Source organism: Pan paniscus, chromosome 18, assembly GCF_029289425.2.
Source record: "Pan paniscus chromosome 18, NHGRI_mPanPan1-v2.0_pri, whole genome shotgun sequence".
NCBI lineage: Eukaryota > Metazoa > Chordata > Mammalia > Primates > Hominidae > Pan > Pan paniscus.
This window is the reverse complement of record NC_073267.2, coordinates 59,079,281-59,102,992: the sequence shown is the minus strand read 5'-3', so window position 1 is coordinate 59,102,992 and position 23,712 is coordinate 59,079,281. Positions and strand designations below refer to the sequence as shown.

Sequence of the window (23,712 nt, the reverse complement as noted above, 5' to 3'; positions counted from 1 at the left end):
CGACCTCAGGTGATCCGCCTGCCTCAGCCTCCCAAAGTGCTGGGATTACAGGCGTGAGCACTGCGCCTGGCCTGCTTAACAGTTCTTTTCTTAATCTTTTTTCTTTTTAGCAGCAAGAAGAAACCAGCCCATACCTTCCACAGTTTGCTTGGAAATCTACTTAGCTAAGTATCCAAGTTTATCCATGAAAGTTCTGCTTCCCACATAACTGTGAGTCATAATTTCACTTAGCTTTCTGCCACCAAGTATCAAGGATCCCCCTTCCTTCAGTTTCACTGTCAGTGCCTTTATTAATATCCATATTTCTCTTAATAGTCTGTTCATGATGATTTAGATATTTCCTAAAGTGATTTAGGTTTTCTCTAATGTGTTCCTTACTTTCTTCTGAGTCTTTATTAACAGAGTCATTAATATCCATGTTTCCATTAATCTGTTCAAGGTTACCTAGGCTTTTAAATAAATCATACTCCTCAAAATTCTTCTACCCTCTGATCGCTGCCCAATTCCAGAGCCACTTCCATGATTTTAGGTATTTGTTCTCATAGCACCCCACTCCTGGTACCAAAATCTGTATTAGTTTGCTATTACTGCTGTAACAAATTACCATAAGCACAGTGGCTTAAAACAACAAACAAAAAATAGTATCTTACAGTTCTGTATGTCAGAAGTCTGACCCAGATGTCACTGGGTTAAAATTAAGGTGTTGGCAGGGCCGCATTCCTTTCTAGATGCTCTTAGGGAAAAATCCATTTCCTTGCCTTTCCAATTCTTAGAGGCTGCTCACATTTCTTGGCATATGGCCTCCTTCCATCTTCAATACTAGTAATTGCTGGTTGGGTCCTTCTCATATTGCATCACCTCAACCTCCTCTTCTGCCTCCCTCCTGCACATTTAAGGACCCTTGTGATTACAACAGACCCATGTGGATAATCCAGGATAATCTCTTTATTTTAAGGTCAGCCAATTGTCAACCTTAATTCCATTTTACCATGTAACGTAACATATTCATATGTTTTGGGAGTTAAGACTTGGACATCTTTAGGGTAATTATTATTCTGCCTACCACAATCTCCAGGTTTGCTTCTGCATAGGCTATTTAAGCAGCAGGCTACTTTACCCGCCATCCAGTGAGGAAAGAGGCCAGCAACATTCATTAGTGCTTGGCATCAGACCCAGCCTAGCCTGGTCATCCACCACTGACTTTGCCTCAATGGCAGGTGGGGTTGTAAAGCTTAAGACCTGTACCTGGTTCAAGTCACGGGGCCTGGTACTGTGCTTGTGCATGGTGGACCTCAAGAAAGAGGGAGCAGGTCCAGCAGGGATATGGGCCTTGGACTGGCTCCAGGGCCTGGTGAAGCAGTGTAGCCTGGTGGTTAGTAAGTGGGTGGGGGCATCTGCCACTTGCAATGTCTGTGCGCTCAGAAGTTACTTTCCTTCTTGGAGTGTCACTTTGCACAGTTATAAAAAGGGGTTGTTAATAGTACCTACCTCATAGGGAATGTGTGAGAATCAATTGAGAAAAAGCTGGCAAAGGACCTGGCACATAGAAAATGTGTCATACAGCTGGGCGTGGTGGCTCACGCCTGTGATCCCAGCACTTTGGGAGGCCAAGGCAGGTGGATCACAAGGTCAGGAGTTCAAGACCAGCCTGACTAAGATGGTGAAACCTTGTCTCTACTAAAAATACAAATATTAGCCGGGTGTGGTGGTGGGTGCCTGTAATCCCAGCTACTCAGGATTCCTACCGAGGCAGAGAATTGCTTGAACCCAGGAGGCAGAGGTGGCAGGAAGCCAAGATTGTGCCACTGCACTCCAGCCTGGGTGACAGAGCGAGACTCCTTCTCAAAAAAAAAAAAAAAAAAGAAAGAAAAAGAAAAGAAAATGTGCCATAAACAGTAACCACTGGATCTGCCTGTGACTTGTCATGTTGCCTCAGTTTCTCCATCAGTGAAATAAGATGAGGGAGGAGCTATGCACCCTCTCTTGCCCTCAATACACTGATGCTAGTTTTACAGGCAGGGATGTAATTGAGTTGAGGAGTATTCTGGGATGGATGGCTAGTTCTGGCATCAGGTGTGTGCAAGTACCCCTGGTTTCCCAAGAAGTGATCAGGAATATGCCCAGATGCCCCTTGAGCTCAATTTGGATCATTTCATATCTGGAAAGCCACCTGCTTAGGCTCTGGCTACCTCTATGGGAACCACAATCTACAGTGTGCCCTGAAGCATATTCAGGTCTTGCAGCTCTTATTACCCCAGGCTCTAGGAAACACTGACTGGCTCTCCTCGGTTGTCCGGGCTGCTTTGTGTCCACTTTGGGCAACCCTCACCATCAGCTGATGTCACAGCTGACCTATCTGGCTGGAGATTCCTCTCCAGACTCCAACACAATTCTACAGTATATTAGTTCATTCTCATGCTGCTGTGAATAAATACCCAAGACTGGGTAATTTATGAAGGAAAGAGGTTTAATTGACTCACAGTTGTGCATGGCTGGGAAGGCCTCAGGAAACTAACAATCATGTTGGAAGGGGAAACAAACATGTCCTTCTTCACATGGTGGCAGGAAGGAGAAGAATGAGAGCTGAGCAAAGAGGGAAGCCCCTTAATACAACCATCAGATCTCATGAGAACTTACTCACTATCGCTAGAATAGCATGGGGGAAACCACCCCCATGATTCAGTTACCTCCCACCAGGTCCCTCCCACCACATGTGGGGATTATGGGAACTACAATTCAAGATGAGATTTGGGTGAGGACACAGCCAAACCATATCATACGGTATCTGTCAGGGCCTCTTGTCTCTCTGTGACCAACAGGATTTTGGGAACACCAAAGCCTCATCTCTCAAAGAGAATGGACAGCTCCTTTTTTGGAAGAGGAAACCTGAAAAGCATCTAGCATTGGGAGTCAGGAGACTCCTCTTTCCAGTTTGCTCAGTGCCCTTTGACTATTCCATTCCTACATGTCTCTGCTCATGGCAGACATCATCAGTTGATTGCAGCACTCATTTCTTTGGACCTGAGATAAGGCCTTGGAATCCTTCTGAACACAGGATTCTAGGCAACCACTACCAATTAGCTGGGCTTGTAAGTTTTCTTCTCTTTTCTGGGCCTCAGCTTTTCCATCTGTATCATGTGGGATTGGGTAGTTGGTTCCTGAGTCTAGGGTCCCATTCCTCTGAGCTTAGGGAAGGGCCACAGTGATTCCTATTCTTGGAGCTCTGTATGGGGGCAGCAGAGAAGCTCTGCTTGGTGTATTACAAAGCTTTGTCCTGTCGGGAACTGGTCTCCTTGGCAATTTTCATTTTTCTGAAGAAACAGTTGAGTGGCAAGGAGTCTTTTTGGGGACTTTGTGAAGCACTGTAAGGCCATTTTGTGTCTATCATGAAGATGGTCTTGATGGTTGGAGTATTGTACAAGGTGATCTTTATATTCATCTGGCAGGGGCTATAGAGAGCATGAATTCCAGCTTCCCATGAGCCAGCAGAGGCAGTGGAGGCCCAGCCTCCTGATGGACTCTCTGCCCGTTGCCCCAGCATGACTCCCACTGGTGCCTTTCTTGCTCTACTTGGCCTCTCCTTTGCATGGTCTGGAATGTCCTTGGGGCAGGACCAAGGTGGGATGCACCCAGGCGACCCTGCAGCATTCAGCACAGTCCTGGGCACAAGAGGCCCTGCGGACTGGGATGGAAACCTTATTCCAATGGCTGGATGAGCTCTTGTTCCCTCTGTAGGCTCATGGTTTTTTTTTTTTTTTTTTTTTTTTTGAGTCAGAGTTTTACTCTTGTTACCCAGGCTAGAGTGGCATGATCATAGCTCACTGCGGCCTCAAACTCATGGGCTCAGGTGATCCTCCTGCCTCGGCCTCCCAAGTGGCTGGGGTTGCAAATACACATCACCATGCCTGTGTAATTAAATTTTGTTCTTTTTTTTTTTTTTTAAGAGACAGGGTCTTGCTATATTGCTCAGACTGATCTCAAACTCCTGACCTCAAACGATCCTCCCACCTCAGCCACCCAATGTTCAGGGATTACAGGCATGAGCCACCATGCCCAGCTGGATGGTCATTTTTATTCACACAGATGGAACTGCCCAGCTCAGGAATGTCCTAGTAACCTGGAACTTCCTGGGCTCATCTATCTTCCCCCCAAACTCAATGCAGAGAGTCCCCCTAGTGTTCTTTTTAGGGCCTCTTGCATAGCTTCGATGGCAGGAGTTCACTTCCTCTTCCATGTGTGCCCCCCACTGCAGGAAGGTTCCCCTTTCGGCCCACTCCTGTGAGTCTGTGGGCCAGTCACTCTCCTGCCTTGGCCCGAGCACCTTCTCCAGCAGCTCTGACCTTGATTCTCTGTGACAGAGGAGCCGTGAGCTGTGGCTCCCAGCCATTCTGGGCGGCCACTTGCACTGCTCTGCCTAGATGAGGTGTGTCCGAGGCAATTTTACACACTGTAGCATCAGCCTGCTGAATTCATGTCCTGCTCCATGCTGGTCACCAAGTGTGACCACATGAGCTTGGGAATCACCTGGCTCTTTCTGCTGCTGATGTGTTCTGAAGCCCAGTTAATGTTCTTTTTTCTACTTAATTGAATTTTTATCAAAAATTATCTCCTCTTTTATGCTTGTTTTCTTTCTCTTCCTGCAGCAGACAGCAAAAACCTCATATAACCCATTTCCTATTTGGCCTTTTTGCAGGATTAGTCATTTTTAAATGACTTTAATCTCCATTTTGCAAGGTGTGTGTGTGTTTTTAACTCATTTTTGTTATAGTTCTTTGATTGCATTTACTCTGGGGGGCAGGAGAAGCATGGGTCTGTCATTAGTCATTGTACCTCCCACTTGATTTTCTCATGCTTCTCCTCCCAAAGTGGGGGGTGGGGGGGTAGTGAAGCCTTGTGGGTGAAAACACTGACTGAACAGGACTAAAGGGGGTTCACATCCTGACTCTGCTGCCTGCTGGCTGTGTGGCACTGGGCAAGTCACTCAGCCGCTCTGTGCCCTGGTTTTCTCATCTGTAAATGGAAATTATAACAGTCCCTAACTCATTAGCCTATTGAGAGGATTGAATGAGTGAGTACCCATTAACTCTTAGAAGAATGCCTGGCACACAGCAAAATCGATGCAAGTATTTACTTGAAAATAAAAATGTAGCAACTGAACAGGACTTTCCTTGAACCCACCTTCTTCCTGAGTTCTGGAATGTTAATGTTGGAGGGGACTTTGTGATTGCCTTGGCCACAGTTGCAGGTGTGTGTGTGGTGTCCAGCATCCAGCATGAGGAAAGTGTCATTGCTGTAAGAGAAGAGAACCTTGGGCCAGGCGCAGTGACTCACACCTGTAATCCCAGCACTTTGGGAGGCTGAGGCGGGTGGATCACTTGAGGTCAGGAGTTCGAGACCAGCCTGGCCAACATGGTGAAACCCTGTCTCTACTAAAAATACAAAAATTAGCCGGGCATGGTGACATGTGCCTGTAATCCCAGCTACACGAGAGGATGAGGAAGGAGAATTGCTTGAACCTGGGAGGCAGAGGTTGCAGTGAGCCGAGATCACGCCACTGCACTCTGGCCTGGGCCACAGGGCGAGACTCCTTCCCCCGCCGCCCCTGCCAAAAAAAAAAAAAAAAAAAAAAAAAAAGAAAAGAGAACCGCTTTCTCTGCTGACGCCCCTGTAGATACATCCCGAGCTTTGGCCCTAGCTTATCTCTCTAGCCTGTTTCTAGAGCACTGAGCTAAGTCCCCCCAAAGCAAAATGCATTTGGAGGGGGTGGGATGGCAACAGGCAAGGTTGAATGTTCTTTGAATAAAAGACAACAGGGCAATCTGAGTTTGGGACTTTATATGTCAACATGCCGATTTTCCCTGATTGGGCCTTTTCAGTTTAAGGAGCCTTATTTTCATTTCAATTCAGATGATTATAATCTCAGCAGTGGCTCAGCTTGTTGCTCCCAGAATAATACGCTTTGCTTTAGTTTCAAAACTTGTTTGCAGAAAAATAAAGCCAAGCAGCCAGCCTGCAATGAACCTTGGGTACTCTGGTGCCGGGCAGGTTAAGATTCTCCTTTTCAAAGCCTACTGGGTGAATGACTGATGTGGGGCCTCGGGACCAGGTTCTGTACTCCTACAGGATGAAGTTTGGCCAGACACTAAATGGGGCATCTGGCTTGGGGGCCAGTTCCTCACCTCCCTGAACCCCACTTCCTCATCTCAGAAATGGGAATGTTACTGCAGACAGCCAGATATGGTTGTTGTGAGGATGAATAGAAATTAATTGCGATAATAGACGTACTTAGCACAGTGCTGGCACGTGGGACATTCTCAATAAATGGAGCTGTTAATATTGTTAGCACTTGTGGCACTAATTAGTACTAATTCTTATTATTGGCAAAATAGTGCTTTTGTTTAACAACTTTATTGAAGTATAATTTGCATACCATAAAATTCACTTGTTTGAAGTGAGCAACTCAGCCAGTCTTTGGTAAGTTTACAGAGCTGTGCCGTCTTCACCCACAGTCTAGTTTTAGACCATTTCCATCATGTCAGAAGGATCCCTGTCACCTGTGCAGCCAGTCCCTGCTCCCATCTCCAGCCTCGGACAGCTGCTAACCTGCCTTCTGTCTCAGATGCGCCTTATTCTGGACATTTCATGTCAGTGGCATAATAGTGCTTTCTCCCATTAATTTTTCTCATCCACTCCTCCCAGTGATTCCCTTTCTTCAGATGCATAAAGCGAGTGGTTAAGAGGAATGTTCAGGGCATGGATGAATTCATAGAGGAGCTGGGAGGGCTCTGGCTCTGAGTGTCTTCTGGTCTTCAGGTGGTGTGAAAGGTTTAGGAGCAAATGAACCCTGGCAGAAATATCTGTTCAGGCTTGTCCTAGGGACAAGAGTGATAGTGGTTTCACCTGCCCAGTTGTTGAGACTTCTCCACGCATCAGTTGCTGGGTGGGTTCCAGCCAGTTCCTGTGTCTCTCTGAACCCTGATGAGCCCCTCCCAGAAATGCAAATCGTGGGCCAGCCCGAGCCCTCTTCATAAGGCAGGCTCCAAGGAGATCAAGTCCTGAGGACCCTGGAGGCTTTACACGTGGGCCTCTCCCCTTCTTACCCATGCAGGAGTGGTCTTATTTGACTGTTTGGCCCCCAGAAGCTGGTCCAGGCCCACATCACAATCAAGGGGCCTGAACGTGGACAGTCCTGGCATCAGTCTCTGGCACTGTCATTTCCCAGAGCAAGTCTCTGAGGCCGTGCCTCAGTTTCCTCGTCTGTCCAGTGGGAGTGGACCTGGCCACTCATTTGCAGTTGCGAGAAAGCACTTAGCACTGAGTGCTGGGCACACAGGAAGGGCTCAGTGGCAGTTTGAGTGAGTCTGAGTGAAGACATCAAAATAATAAGAAGCCAGTCCAGCCTGGCCTGGAGCGGGGGCCGAGTAGGTCCCCTGGCCCCAGCCATCTCCTCCCTGGGGTCCCTTTTGTCTGTGCCCCACAGAGCCCAGCTGGCAAGAGCTGGGAATTGGCAGGCAGGGGCTGGGGCGCCTCCCACTGCATCTCATCTGGGGAGCTGGCCACGACTGCTGCATCCTTCCCGTCTGCCGAGCCCGTCATGTAAGGCCCCCGGGGGAGAAGGTGCTGGTGCTCTGGGAGGGTGTTCCAGGAGGCCCCTTGAGCTGGGCTGGGGAGCTGGGCTTCAGAGGTGGGTTGGCTGCCGGGAGCCTTGCAGTCGGGAGCTTTGGAGAACTGCGAGCTTCGGAGAGCCGTATGCATCCCGGTTGAGCTGTGCCAATGGTGCCAAGGGGGTCAGGTGGATCTTCACACAATCAGCGCTGCGGGGGCCAGGGGGTGGGGGTGGGGCCTAGGACCAGCCTCAGCCCCAGCTGTGAGGGACCCCTCAAGACCCCCCAATCAGCCTTTGTTCTCTCTTTAAGTCTTAGGATCGGCCTGGGACAGCAGAGGCAGCTTGTGTGGAGAGCCTTGTAGGGAAACCACAGGTCTGTGATGTGTGTGTGTGTGTGTGTGTGTGTGTCTGCAGGTGAATGTGTGTACATGAGGGTGTGCATGTATATTTAAGTTTGTGAGTGATAGTGTGAGTGTGTGGGAGTGATGGTGTGAATGAATGTGTGTGATGGTGGGTGTTGTGTGTGTATGTAGGTAGGCGTGTGTATGCGCATGTGTGTGCCAGTGTATGCGCATGTGTGTGCCAGTGTTCGCCCGTGCTGGGAGCATGGTGCGCCTGCCCCATCCCTTCCTGAAGGTCTGGGCTGCCTCTGGGCCAAGGTTACGTCTGGGTTACGTCTGTGAGGCTCTTCTGAAGACTCAGCCAGGCTGGCTGGCGGCTGGAGAGGCGGGGGCAGTGGTTTATTTCCTCGGGGTTACAAGAGCAAGGTCAGCGGAGCCGAATCTGAGCTTTTGTTTGTCTCTCCCCTGCCCGCAGCAGCCTGCGGTCTGTTTCATTCATTATTAAGTTTTAAATCCAGCCGAAGAGAAACTTGAGCCTTGGAACTCACTCCCTGCCCGGGCTGGCTCTGCTCGGCCCCCGCCGGGGAATGTCTCTGGCTTTATTCACTGTGTCCTGTGTGCCTTTGTTTTCCCAGAAACGGCCTACCCTTAGGTTTGTTTAGTTTTCCTCTGAGGCTGGCCGGGCCAGCAAACGAGGGGGGTTGTGGGGGCTGTCCCCAGGGAGGGTGGGACTCGCTGGAGTCTGTACAAGGATTGCCTCTTCCTTGCCTTTGCAGTGGGGTTAAGGGTCCGCCTGGGTCTGAGCTCTGTGGCCTTCCATGTCCTCATTCATCCTCCAATCACTGTCACCATCTCTCCATCTCTCTTGATCCTGGGTGGGGTTGGGGCAAATCCAGGGGTGCAGTGGAAACAAAGAAAACAAGGGTCTCAGGATGGCCTGGGCCAGGAAACCCACAGATGCCTCTTCAGTGCCCTAGGCTCACTTCCCACCTGAGCACTGGAGTCTGCTGTCTCTTGCCCTGTGATTTCACACCTCCTATGTCTTGTCTACTACCTGAAGCAGCAGCTTCCAGCTCCATCAGTCCACCCATCCCCAGAGAATGGTGCATTCTATGGCCAATCTGATAAGGGCATTTTTGTTGTTGCAAAATTTTGCCTGTGTTCATAAGGACCAGTGGGATTTCCTTCCCTCCAGGATTAGGGATTTGAGGGGAGTTGACTCCCAGGTGTGGATCAAGTGACGGGACTTGTCTTCCTTTTGGCCTATGGGACTGGTGGTCTGTGAGTTCGTTTCCAGTGACTTTGTCCAGGCTGCCCCTCCTTTCCCTATCAGGAAAGTGGCCGAGAGCCTCCCCTCTGATGGGGGGTATCATGTCCTGCCAGGTCCAGGCAAGTGTTGTGAAGGGAAAAGGCGCTCCCCCTTCATTATCTGCCGCCCCTCTGGCGTGCCCTCTGCAGACAGGAAGGCCCTGGTGTCCACTTGCTTCCGGCCCCTGCCCCTCCCCACAGCCCCCTGCAGCCGTTGGCCAGCTGCACAGCCTCAGCCCGCGTGCTGTCGAGAAGCTGGCTCTGTCCTTGTTTCTCGGCAGCCCTGGGAATTGCCTCTAATATCCTCTCTGCCTTCTCTTGCAGATGGTGATGACGACCCACAACTCTCCTGGGTGGCCTCGTCTCCCTCCAGCAAGGATGTTGCGTCACCCACGCAGATGATCGGAGATGGTTGTGACCTCGGCCTCGGCGAGGAGGAAGGGGGCACGGGCCTGCCATACCCTTGCCAGTTCTGCGACAAGTCCTTCATCCGCTTGAGCTACTTGAAGAGGCACGAGCAGATCCACAGCGACAAGCTGCCGTTCAAGTGCACCTACTGCAGCCGCCTCTTCAAGCACAAGAGGAGCCGCGACCGGCACATCAAGCTGCATACGGGCGACAAGAAGTATCACTGCCACGAGTGCGAGGCAGCCTTCTCCCGCAGCGACCACCTCAAGATCCACCTGAAGACCCACAGCTCCAGCAAGCCCTTCAAGTGCACTGTGTGCAAGCGCGGCTTCTCCTCCACCAGCTCGCTGCAGAGCCACATGCAGGCCCACAAAAAGAACAAGGAGCATCTGGCCAAGTCGGAGAAGGAAGCCAAGAAGGACGACTTCATGTGCGACTACTGCGAGGACACCTTCAGCCAGACGGAGGAGCTGGAGAAGCACGTGCTCACCCGCCACCCGCAGCTGTCCGAGAAGGCGGACCTGCAGTGCATCCACTGCCCTGAGGTCTTCGTCGACGAGAACACACTGCTCGCCCATATCCACCAAGCCCACGCCAACCAGAAACACAAGTGCCCCATGTGCCCTGAGCAGTTCTCCTCAGTGGAAGGTGTCTACTGCCACCTGGACAGCCACCGGCAGCCCGACTCCAGCAACCACAGTGTCAGTCCCGACCCTGTACTGGGCAGCGTGGCCTCCATGAGCAGCGCCACACCCGACTCCAGCGCCTCTGTGGAGCGTGGCTCCACCCCGGACTCCACCTTGAAGCCGCTGCGAGGGCAGAAGAAGATGCGGGATGACGGGCAGGGCTGGACCAAGGTGGTCTATAGCTGCCCCTATTGTTCCAAGAGGGACTTTAACAGCCTGGCCGTGCTGGAGATCCACCTGAAGACCATCCACGCGGACAAGCCCCAGCAGAGCCACACATGTCAGATCTGCCTGGACTCCATGCCCACCCTCTACAACCTCAACGAGCACGTTCGCAAGCTGCACAAGAACCATGCCTACCCTGTGATGCAGTTTGGCAACATCTCTGCCTTCCACTGCAACTACTGCCCCGAGATGTTCGCCGACATCAATAGCCTGCAGGAGCACATCCGCGTCTCCCACTGCGGCCCCAACGCCAACCCCTCTGACGGTAATAATGCCTTCTTCTGCAACCAGTGCTCCATGGGTTTCCTTACTGAGTCCTCCCTCACCGAGCACATCCAGCAGGCCCACTGCAGTGTAGGCAGTGCCAAACTAGAGTCTCCGGTGGTGCAGCCCACGCAGTCCTTCATGGAGGTCTATTCCTGCCCCTACTGCACCAACTCCCCCATCTTTGGCTCCATCCTGAAACTCACCAAGCACATCAAGGAGAACCACAAGAACATTCCACTGGCCCACAGCAAGAAGTCCAAGGCCGAGCAGAGCCCAGTCTCGTCCGACGTGGAGGTGTCTTCCCCGAAGCGGCAGCGGCTCTCAGCAAGCGCCAACTCCATCTCCAATGGGGAGTATCCTTGCAATCAATGCGACCTCAAGTTCTCCAACTTTGAGAGCTTCCAGACCCACCTGAAGCTGCACCTGGAGCTGCTACTGCGGAAGCAGGCGTGCCCCCAGTGCAAAGAGGACTTTGACTCCCAGGAGTCCCTCCTGCAGCACCTGACAGTGCATTACATGACCACGTCGACCCACTATGTGTGCGAGAGCTGCGACAAGCAATTTTCCTCGGTGGATGACCTGCAGAAGCACCTGCTGGACATGCACACCTTTGTGTTGTACCACTGCACCCTGTGTCAGGAGGTCTTCGACTCCAAGGTGTCCATCCAGGTGCACCTGGCGGTGAAGCACAGCAATGAGAAGAAGATGTACCGCTGCACGGCCTGCAACTGGGACTTCCGCAAGGAGGCTGACCTGCAGGTGCACGTCAAACACAGCCACCTGGGCAACCCGGCCAAGGCTCACAAGTGCATCTTCTGTGGGGAGACCTTCAGCACCGAGGTGGAGCTGCAGTGCCACATCACCACACACAGCAAGAAGTATAACTGTAAGTTCTGCAGCAAGGCCTTCCACGCCATCATCCTGCTGGAGAAGCACCTGCGGGAGAAGCACTGTGTGTTTGATGCTGCGACCGAGAACGGCACGGCCAATGGGGTACCCCCAACGGCCACCAAGAAAGCTGAGCCTGCTGACCTGCAGGGCATGCTGCTTAAGAACCCTGAGGCGCCTAACAGCCATGAGGCCAGCGAGGATGACGTGGACGCGTCGGAGCCCATGTACGGCTGTGACATCTGTGGGGCGGCCTACACCATGGAGGTGCTGCTGCAGAATCACCGGCTGCGGGACCACAATATCAGGCCGGGCGAGGATGATGGCTCACGCAAGAAGGCTGAGTTTATCAAGGGCAGTCACAAGTGCAACGTTTGTTCACGGACTTTCTTCTCGGAGAACGGGCTACGGGAGCACCTGCAGACGCACCGGGGCCCTGCCAAGCACTACATGTGTCCCATCTGTGGTGAGCGCTTCCCTTCGCTGCTGACGCTCACCGAACACAAGGTGACCCACAGCAAGAGCCTGGACACGGGCACCTGTCGCATCTGCAAGATGCCCCTGCAGAGCGAGGAGGAGTTTATTGAGCACTGCCAGATGCACCCTGACCTGCGCAACTCACTCACGGGCTTCCGCTGTGTGGTCTGCATGCAGACAGTCACCTCCACGCTTGAGCTCAAGATCCATGGCACCTTCCACATGCAGAAGCTGGCGGGCAGCTCAGCGGCGTCCTCCCCCAATGGCCAGGGGCTGCAGAAGCTCTACAAGTGCGCCCTGTGCCTCAAGGAGTTCCGCAGCAAGCAGGACCTGGTGAAGCTTGATGTCAATGGGCTGCCCTACGGCCTCTGCGCCGGCTGCATGGCCCGCAGCGCCAACGGACAGGTGGGTGGCCTGGCCCCGCCCGAGCCCGCCGACCGGCCCTGTGCCGGCCTCCGTTGCCCCGAGTGCAGTGTCAAGTTTGAGAGTGCCGAAGACCTGGAGAGCCACATGCAGGTGGACCACCGTGACCTCACGCCGGAGACCAGTGGGCCCCGGAAAGGCACCCAGACGTCGCCAGTGCCCCGGGTAAGTGCAGTCCACCTCATCCTGCTCCCTGCTCCTCTCCTTGGGGCTCCTCTGGTCCCCACAGGAGCCACGTACCCTGAGTGCCGTGTTTCCAAGAAGCGGCGCTATCGCGCAGTGGCAAAACACAACTGCTGTGCTGTAGACTCCTTGAGTTTGAACCTCAGCACTGCCATTGCCTTTCCAGCCATGTGATGGGCTCATGTTATTTATCTCTCTGGGCCTCATTTGTCAAGTGCTAATGTATAAAATGGGAATAATAATTGTCCCAACCTCAGAGAATTGTTGTAAGAGGCCGAGGACATCATACAGGTAACGTGCCTGGCACAGTGGCTCATGCACAGTGAGGGCACCATGGGTGGTGGCTTGTGTCTTTGTTGTTGAGCTGGGGTATGACATACTCATTTGCTTATTGGGTCTCCTTAGGCAAGTCACTGACTTCTCTGGGCCTTAGATCCAGGATTCTTTTGACAGTTCATAGATATCACACACACACAAGGGGCCAAGAGCCCGGCACTCATGGCTCAGTGGTGCTGGCTGTCATCACCAGCTGGTACTCTTATCACCAGTGGCATCATTTCAGTTAGTGCAGTTGCTGGTATGTGGAAGGCCCTTCGACGTGGTTTCAATTGCTGTTATTGTTAATGACTGATTGATTCGTTCATCAAATTTTCCCTGTTCATCAAAGCACCCATTATGTTTGGAGGTGCCTGGGAGCCAAGGAGAACCAGAAATGGACCCTGACTTGGGACTTGTGGACCAGAGGGAGCCCCAGGCCCATGATAAGTGGCTTTCAATGAGCTGGGGAGAAGTCTAGGCTATGGATGGGCCCACACAGGCCTTGGGTACAGGGGCTGAGGGGCACCCAATGGTGGGCCTGGAGTCTGTGTGGCCCTTGGGTGTCAGACAGCACAGGTGCGGGGTTCCCATTGAGTCTGTGTTGTCTGTTTCCAGGCCAAGGAGGTGCCAGGCGGATCTCAGGAGTATATTTCCCTCAAGGACCGCTGCTGGCACCATTGGCAGGGAGGCAGGATTTGGGGAAGGGCCATCTGCCATAGGCGCCTGCTGGGACACGGGGGTGTTTGCTGAGGGTGTTTTTCCTGGGACCCTGTGATTTTGAGGGGGTGAGGAGGGCAGAGGGGGAGAGAAGAGGGCCAGAGAGAGTAAAGGGAGGACCCCACAGCGGAAGGGGCCTCAGTGCCTGCTGACCTTGCCTTCTGGTGTTACACACAGGCCCACGGGAGCCAAGAGGGCCAGGGGACCCGTCCGTGGATATCTTCCTGAAGAGAGGAGAACTGGAATGAAAATAGCGAGGCCGGGTGCTGTGGCTCACACCTATAGTCCCAGCACTTTTTGAGTTTGGAAGATCAAGGCTGCAGTTAGCTATGATCACACCATTGCATTCCAGCCTGGGTGGCAGAGTGGGACCCTGTCTCTTTTAAAAAAAAAAAAAGCCAGGTGTGGTGGCTCACGCCTGTAATCCCAGCACTTTGGGAGGCTGAGGCAGGTGGATGATGAGGTCAGGAGATTGAGACCATCCTGGCCAACACGGTGAAACCCCGTCTCTACTAAAAATACAAAAATTTAGGTGGGCATAGTGGCATACACCTGTAGTCCCAGATACTCACGAGGCTGAGGCAGGAGAATTGCTTGAACCCAGGAGGCAGAGGTTGCAGTGAGCCAAGATCACACCACTGCATTCTAGCCTAGGTGACAGAGGAAGACTCCATCTCAAAAAAAAAAAAAAAAAAAGAAAAGAAAGAAAGAAAGGAAGAAAAAGAAACAGAGCTGCATGTCTGGCTGGGGCCTGGAGTCTCTCCTCAAAGTCCTGTCTGGAGTGGAGAGCTCCTTTTAGGGGCTATAGCAGTACCCCACCCTCTCAGGGCCCTTTGTCTGAGCCAGGGTTCTAAACAGGGCCCCAGGAGGACCCCCTCCAGGGGCTGAGCATGGGCACTGGTTTCTGCTGCCCCGCTCTGTCCCCCTCAGCCTTTCTAGGGGGGCATAGGTGCTCTCAGGGAATGTTTCAGCCTTGGAGTCAGGTGGCCTGGGTTAAAATCTCCTTCTCCCAGGACCCAGCGGTAATTTGACCTCTCTGGGCCTCTGTGTTCCACTACGAAGCCAGAGGTAGTGGCAGTGGTAATGAATAGTGATAGTAATGGAATAGTAATAGAGTCTCTCCTGGGCTGACATCTCTGCATCTAGGGAGAAACTGGGGGGGCCTCTCTGGTTTTTTAACCATTATCTGCTCTGATTGGTCACTGCCTGTTCCCCATCATTTGTGAACCATTGTGACTATTTCTCATGCTGACCTTAGCGTTTTGCTCTGAGGATTAAATGTGTAAATTAAGTGCCAAGCACATAGTAAATGTCGCTCATATTTTTCCCTTTTACAATGGCAATCCACACTCATTGAGGAGTAAGGACTTGCCAAGCACTTTCTATTTAATCCTTACAATATTTCATGTTGTAAATGAGGAAACTGAGGCATACCACAATGAGGTTGCTTGCCTCAAGCCCCCAGCTTTCGAGAGCTGAGAGGAGACTTGAACCCAGGCAGGCAGCATCTGCACCACAGCCCCTGGTCTTGACCAACAGTCCACCCAGCAGCTCTGGACCACATCCTGGCTGCAAGAAGGGAAAGGCCAGCTGGGGTGGGGTCCCAGGTGGTCACAGCTGTGCTCAGGCTGTGGGGCAGTGCAGCTGGGCTGGGTCACTGTGCCCGCTTCTCCTGGGTGCCCCTCAACCCAGATCACCCCTCCCTTTCTGGCACTGCCCACCATGGTGCTGGGTTTTCTGATGGCCAGGGAGCTGTTTCTAGAGCCTCCAAAGCCTTGGGCTGTGTGAGCCTCCCTGGAGTGCTCTGCATCCGGCATCAAGCACCACTTTGTGAAAGCCCCTACTATGTGAGTGGTGCTCTGCTGGGCACCAACTTTTAGGTCATCTCTGTAGCAACAATCCAGGAACCTTGCTGTGGCCTGTGTTTTGGCAAAGAGGGGCTCCAGCTCAGAAAGGTGATGCCGTATACCCAAGGATGCATAGCTGTGCGCAGCTGTGCAGGGACTGAAACTCAAGGGGACCGTGTTTCCTGGGGGCCCCCAGGCCTTCCTCTCCCTGCCTTCGGGCCTTGTGTGAGCAGGGATGAGCTGAAAATCATGGCTCTGCCTGCCTAGAGGCCCGGGGAGATGGGCCGTTGCAGAAACAAAGCCCAGGTACCTCCCCAGCCAAGGCGGCATTCTCTGGGGCCTTGCGCCCTGCGTGGGCACACCTGGGGACAGGGGCCCAGATGTCAGTTAGCCCACCCCTTCCCTCCCTGAGGACCCACTCATGTAAGAACAGACTCTGGGGGTTTCACAGGGGCTTGGGGGCTGGCAGGCTGGGACACTCGGGAGTGTATCCATAGCAACCAGCTCTCAGAGGACTGGGTTCCTGTGGGGCTGAGGCTGCTGTCGGCTGGAGCATGAAGCATTGAAGTTCCACCTCCCCCTCTGTTTATGGGTAATGACAACATCACCCCAACTCGAGACCAGCACGGGCAGACCCTGGCCATCCATTGATCCTGCAGATCCCCACGGTGCCTTTCTCTGCTGGGTGGGACAGGCCAGGTGTTCTCATACCCATTTTACAGCCAAGAAAACAGATATCAAGGTTAGAGGGCCTATCCAGATCCCACTAGCTTTCTGTCACCTAGACCAGGCCTAGCAGGAGATCTGGGACATGGAGCTGAGAATGGCAGCTCAGACAGTGGGCATCGAATTCCAGTTCTCCTACTCACCAGCAAGAGGCTCTGACCAAGTGATGCAGCCTCTTGAAACTCCACTTACCCCATCCCTAGGGTGGAGCTTGCAGAGGGTTTGTGAGTATTTAGCATAAATGCTGCCCACACATGGCAAGTGCTCAGTGAACATTGGCAGTGCTCACGATCATGGAAATATAACAGCTCTGGCTGGCTTTTCCTTCTCTCCTTCCTGTCTTGAAGGGCCTGGCCATTTCTTCCCTGCCCTCCCTCTCCTGTCTTTGCCATTCTCAAGTGTGTTTTCTTCCTGCCCGGGGCCCCCCTCTGCAGTTGCTCAGGGCTGTGTTGAGGGAGGCAGCCCTGGCCACAGGCCCTGGAACTCAGCTCTAGTTCTCCAGGGCTGGGCCCCAGGGAAGGGGCTTATGGCAGGGGAGGTGCTTTGAGTGCCAAGTTCTGTCTTTCTGTAATTATGTCTCCTAGTGGGGGCTGAAGCTGCAGGAGGAGGGGGTCTCCAGGGGGGTTGAGAGTGGGGATAGACTAGGAATAGATGTTGGGGTGAGGACTGGAGTCCAGCCATGCTTGGAGGGTTTGGGGGCCGGTGAGCTTGTGTGTGTATGTGCCTATGTGTGAGTGCACATGTGAGCACTTATGAGTCTACATGTGTGTACATGAAGGTGTGTGGTACGTGTGGGGATGGGTCTGTGTGTATACTTGTGTCAGAAGCTGCGTGCATGTCTGTGGGCATATTTGGGAGTACTGGTGTGTGTACTGGGGTTGCGGTGAGTGAGCTGAAGGCAGGGTCTCTGGATGAGTGTGGACATGCCCATCTGTGTGGCCTTGTTCACCCATGTGGATGGCCCTGCTTCTCTGGGGGTTGCACATATGTATCTGTGTTACAGGTTGCTGTGTGTAGGGGTTGCGGGTGTGTCTGTGAAGGTCTTGTGTGTTGCTGGTGAGTTGGGGTGAAAGTGAGCATGTGAATGCACACGTGTGCTTGCACATCTGTGTGTGTGTCTTGTGTGTATGTGAGGGGTCAGCCCTTCTCCCGGCCCTTCCCTTGGGAACCCTCTGAACCCTATGAAGCCCAGTGCCCCACCAGGAGGGGCTCAGTTATTGGGCAGTGTTCTTCCTATTACCAAGGGGTGGCAGAGAGGCATTTGAGGGCAGCCTGTTTTCCTGCCCAAGCCCCTGGGGATGTATTTTCCAAGCACAGTGAGCTCCCTTTATTCACCTGCCCCTGAGAAGATCAACCAAGTCACTGTGATCATGGACTGTTCCCTGCATGCCTCTGGACCAGCCATGGCTGCAGCCTCTAGAGACTTGCACCCAAGCAAATCGCCATCCTTGGAGGGGGGACGTGGTCATCTGCCCGCAGCCATTGCTGCTGGTTGGTACCAACCCCTTCCTCCCACCCACCCACCTATAGGCCTGGGCGGTCCTCATCCAGCAGGCCTCCCATGGGCTTCCTTGTGATGAAGCTTCCCTTCCTGGGATGTGCTTCATTCATTAATTCACTCATTCCATTCATTCGTTCATTCATTCAACCACCAAACGCTCTTGCACTTTGCCAAGCAGAGTAGGTGGGGGCCCATGTGAGACAGAAGGGATGGTTTTGATGCTGGAGACACCCGAGGTGGTTCATCTCCACGACCATGGCCCTGGAGTTGACCTGAGATGTGTACTCTGGGCTGCATCTCCTGAGAAGACCTTAGGCCCTGTAGTCTCCTTGTGGCCTGGACGTCTTCCTTTGTCTGTGGCAAGGCTGGACTCCCCAGCCCTGTCTTTCTCTCCACCCTGCCCCCGACTTACCTAGCTCTTCCCAGGGCCTTTCCATGCAGAGTGCCTGTGTCTGGGCCCCAGGCTGTGGCCTGTACTCAGGACACAGCGAATCCCCCAGGTCTTCTGAAACACTGTGGGAAAGGCCCCTGGTTTTGTCAGAGCGGGTCCTGGAGCCTGACGCATCCAGCTTCAGCTTCTCCAGTTGTTTCTTCATTCATTCATTTGTTCAAGCAGCATTTTCTTAGCGCCAATAATAATCGTAATAAAAGTTAAATAATTATTGTGCACTGACTCTAGGTAAGGCCTGCGCTAGGGTGGTGTGGGTCCAGGACACTGAAGTTATCTTTGGTTCTCTTTGTCACTTCTGCCTGAATAGACTCCTCTGCATATGTTATTCTGCAACTTTATGTGTTCAGCAAACGCTTGTTAAGCACTTCATGTGCTGCCTCAAAGGTAGACAAAACACATTCCTGGCTCTCTGGGTGCTCATGGTGCAAGAGGGGAGCAGATGAGCCAACCCACCATGACACAACAATGTATTAATTACCCAGGGTCCTTTAGCATAAGTTCAGGGGTGTGGAGGGGGTCCTGGACCCATTCTGGGGTGAAAGGAGAAGGCTTCTCAGAAGAGATGACATTTGAATTGAGTCAAGGATGGAGGGGGTGTTGCACGTAGAGGAACCAGCACAGGCAAAGGCCTGTAGTTACTTAGGGAACTGTGGGTGTGGGTGGAAAGAGGGAAATAGGAACAGACAACAGGTAGGATAAAATAGAAATTAATTCAAAAGATGGTAGGGTTTAAAATCAACCATATTGACAATTACACTAAGTATAAATGGAGTTGAAATTTCAATCAAAAGGTAGAGATTGTCAGATTAGATGCAAAGAAAAAAGCAAGACTCAACTGAATGCTATCTACAGGGCCTGGACTATAAATATAAAGACACAGGTAGGTTAAAAGTAAAAGGAAAGAAAAGTGTGCACCATGCAAGAACTCATCATAACATTTCAGAATGATAAAGAGGGAAGTAGGAGCTGAGATGGTTAAGCTCCCTGGTGGTTCATCTGGCTGCATAGTTGAGGGTTGGGCCTGGGACCTTGGCCAAGAAGTGTGAAGTCCTGCTCCCTTTTCCAGAAGTAAGAGAAGCCCTCTCATCCCAGGAACCAAAGTGGTCTTCAAAAAACTTGGATATTGTGATTCCCAATACCACCCCTCTTTCTTCAAAAAACCCCACAGCCACAGTCCTTCCCTCAGATGGGCAACACCACCTCTGTTTCAGAACCATCTGGGATTAGTTGTGTGAGTGAGGTTCACTCTTTGGAACAACTCTTCAAGAAGCTTTGAAGCTTCTCATCTCAGTTTTTCTGCCCTCAGCTCCCACAGGCAGCTGGTACTAGCCCCTGTGTGGAAACCAGCTGTAGGAACTCTTGGGGTCATTTGTGCTTAGGGCAGATGAGGAGTTCCTTAGCCACCCTTGAACACCAGAGTTGGCAGGAACAGTGTCCCCTGCTCAGCCACATGGTTATTAGGGTAAGTAAATGGATGAGAAGGTTATTGGATAGGTAGAAAAATAGATGGATGGATGGATGGATGGATGGATGGATATGTGTGTAGATGGACGAATGGGTAGACAGACAATAGGTAGGTGGATGGATGGATAGACTGATGGGTGAATAGATGGATGGATGGGTGGGTGTATGCGTGGATGGGTGGATGTGTGTGTGGATGAATGGGTAGATGGGTGGATGTGTATGTAGATGGATGGGTGGGTAGATAGAGGATGGATGGGTGGGTAGAAGGAAGATGGATGAATGGGTAGATGGGTATGTGTGTGTGTAGATGTGTGGATAGGGAGATGGATGGGTAGATGGAGTATGGGTGGATGGGTGTGTGAGTATGTAGATAAATGGGTGGGTAGATGAAGGATGGATGGATGGGTGGATGGGTGGGTATGTATGTAGATGGATGGATGGGTAGATGGAGGATGGATGGATGGTTGGAGTAGATGGATGGATGGGTAGATGGAGGGTGGATGGATAGGTGGATGGGTGGGTATGTATATAGATGAATGGATGGGTAGATGGAAGATGGATGGGTGGGTATGTATGTAGATGGATGGATAGGTAGATGGAGGATGGATGGATGGGTGGAGTAGATGGATGGATGGGTAGATGGAGGATGGATGGATGGGTCTATTGGTGGGTGTGTATATAGATGGGTGGATGGGTATATGGATGGATGGGTAGATGGAGGATGGATGGGTGGATGGATGGATGAATGGGTGGATGGATGGGTGTGTATGTAAATGGATGACTGGGTAGATGGGTGGGTATGTATGTAGATGGGTGGATGGGTGGGTGGGTGTTTATGTAGATGGATGGGCGGGTAGATAGAAGATGGATGGATGGATGGATGGGTAGATGGAGGATGGATGAATGGGTAGATGGGTATGTGTGTGTGTATATGTATGGGTGGGGAGACGGATGGGTAGATGGAGTATGGGTGGATGGGTGAGTGAGTATAGATAAATGGATGGGTAGATGGAGTATGGGTGGATGGGTGAGTGAGTATAGATAAATGGATGGGTAGATGGAGGATGGATGGATGGGTGGAATAGATGGATGGATGGGTAGATGGAGGATGGATTGATGGGTGGATGGGTGGGTATGTATATAGACAGATGAATGGGTAGATGGAGGATGGATGGGTGGGTATATATGTAGATGGATGGATGGGTAGATGGAGGATGGATGGATGGGTGGAGTATATGGATGGATAGGTAGATGGAGGATGGATGGATGGGTGGGTATGTATGTAGATGGATGGATGGGTAGATGGAGGATGGATGGGTGGGTATGTATGTAGATGGATGGATGGGTAGATGGAGGATGGATGGATGGGTGGAGTAGATGGATGGATGGGTAGATGGAAAATGGATTGATGGGTAGATGGAGGATGGATGGATGGGTAGATAGGTGGGTGTGTATGTAGATGAATGGATGGGTAGATGGAGGATGGGTGGGTATTATGTAGATGGATGGATGGGTAGATGGAGGATGGATGGATGGGTCTATTGGTGGGTGTATATGTAGATGGATGGATGGGTATATGGATGGATGGGTCTATTGGTGTGTGTGTATGTAGATGGATGGATGGGTATATGGATGGATGGGTAGATGGAGGATGGATGGTAGATGGATAGATGAATGGGTGGATGGATGGGTGTGTATGTAAATGGATGAACGGGTAGATGGGTGATTGTGTATGTAGATGGGTGGATGGGTAGATGGAGGATGGATGGGTGGATGTTTGGATGGATGGGGGCATGGGTAGATGGATTTGCCCTTCTAAGCAAGGAGGCCTCCCCTCAGCTCCCTTAAAGCTTCACCTTGAGATGGCAGTTTTCCCAGATCTAGCAGAGAAGCAGCTCCCTTGGAATGTAGTTTCATGCCCCTTCCTCAGTCTGGTAGAGCTGGATTTAGAGGAAGGTGGGAAGAGAATGGCCTGGGGAGACCTAGGAGGGGACTGGAACCATTCTGGAAAGTCTTGACCCAGGCCCCCTAGGAACTTTTGCTTTCTCCTTTTTCCTACCTCCTGCCTCTCTAAATCTTTTATTTTTGGTTTCCAAACAGAAAAAGACATACCAGTGCATCAAGTGCCAGATGACCTTCGAGAACGAGAGAGAGATCCAAATCCACGTTGCCAACCACATGATTGGTAAGAGAGCATTTCCTCCCAGCCATGCTGGAGCTACTCTTTGGGGTTTTAAATTTGCGGTTCCAATCATCATTTTACTGGCTTTTAGGCCAAAGGACAGAGTCACTGCTGCTGTTTCTGAGACGTTACACATGGGAGTGAAAATGTCAGAATGGGGGCCCTTTCTCCATCTGAGCCTTCTTGTCGCAGCTCCACTCACATTATAATCAAACTTTTGACAATCTCTTCCATTTTCCAGCATAAATTTCCCTCCGTTTCTGAAACAAAGTGCTTTCCAGTTGTCAAGCACTCAGGAGCAATTATGCTTCAATTTTGTGTGTCATGACATTGAATAGATTTAACTGCTCACATTTCCCTACTCAACATGGTGAATTCCTCAGGCACATTGTCAAAACAGAACGCTTACAAAGTTATTTCAGTACTTTTCCCATTCCTCTTCAAGTGGTTTTGGACTTTGGAAAATTCAGCCTCTCTAGAAGGGCAGCTTGCAAAGTTCTATGGAGTTCACACACTTGGCACAAGAGACCCGGGAAGCTGTGAAGTCCCCTCTACCTTGGATGGGTGGATGTGGTCTCCTTGGCAGCTAGGGGTGCCCTCATTGTAGGAGAGGGCACAGCTGGATGTTCTGATGTTCTGATAGGCATGGAGGTTCTAAGGGAAGGGGCTGGCCTGGGATGGGCTGGGGCCTGGGAGAGCTTTAAGAAGCCTGGTACCCTGGGTCTTTGTTGGACATGTGATCACTTTCTCCAAGACTCTAGTCTGAGCAGTGAAGTTGCAGCCATGGGTTGAACTTCATCTTTTTGTTAATTTTTTATTTTAGACGGAGCCTCACTCTGTCGCCCAGGCTGGAGTGCAGTGGTGCAATCTTTGCTCACTGCAACCTCTGCCACCCGGGTTCAAGCGATTTTCCTGCCCCAGCCTCCCAAGTAGCTGGGATTACAGGCACCTGCCACTGCGCCTGGCTAATTTTTCACCATCTTGGTCAGGCTGGTCTTGAACTCCTGACCTCGTGATCCACCCGCCTCGGCCTCCCAAACTGCTGGGATTATAGGCGTGAGCCACCACGCCTGGCCTGAACTTCATCTTTACTTCATCTCTGTTTTTCTTCTTCTAGCATCTTTTCATTGTTGTCTTAACAGCTATGCTATCGGAGTACTGATTTACAAAACCCTTTACTGCGTACATTTAGAAAACTTCTCATAAGTGAGCAGCTTAATGAATTTTCATGAACTAAACACACTTGTGTAACCCACACACAGATCAAGAAACAGACTATTTCCAGCATTTCAGAAGCTTCCCTCTTGGGCTCCTTCAGGCCCTCCCTTACCACCAACAGGTCATCACGATGCTGATGTCTAATAATATAGGTTGGTTTTGCCTGATTTCTACTTTATGGAAATGGAATCACAGTTTCTACTCATTTGCACCTGACATCTTTCACTTTTCACATTATTGCCTCTAGTTGGAGATCATGCCTCTCATTGGTGTATAATAATCTGTCACAGGAGCATGCCAACCACTCTTTATCTGTTTGATTCTTGATGGGCCCATTCTGAAATAGTGCTGGCATATTCATGGACATGTCTTCTTTTGTTTTGGTTTGGTTTGGTTTTTTTTGAGACAGAGTCTCACTCTGTCACCCAGGCTGGAGTGCAGTGGCACGATCTCTGCTCACTGCAACCTCCGCCTCC

At 51.5% G+C, this 23,712-nt stretch overlaps 1 protein-coding gene across 3 annotated transcripts in view; it reads left to right on the top strand.

Moving 5' to 3' along the window:
• ZNF423 (zinc finger protein 423) overlaps positions 1 to 23,712 on the top strand; it is a 366,350-nt gene that overhangs the window by 208,924 nt on the left and 133,714 nt on the right. For all 3 annotated transcript variants that reach the window (XM_057300143.2, XM_034940121.4, XM_034940120.4), the window contains 2 exons: positions 9,580 to 12,794; positions 21,937 to 22,021. In XM_057300143.2, coding sequence (XP_057156126.1) covers positions 9,580 to 12,794; positions 21,937 to 22,021 — 3,300 coding nt within the window. The remainder of the gene's footprint in view (positions 1 to 9,579; positions 12,795 to 21,936; positions 22,022 to 23,712) is intronic.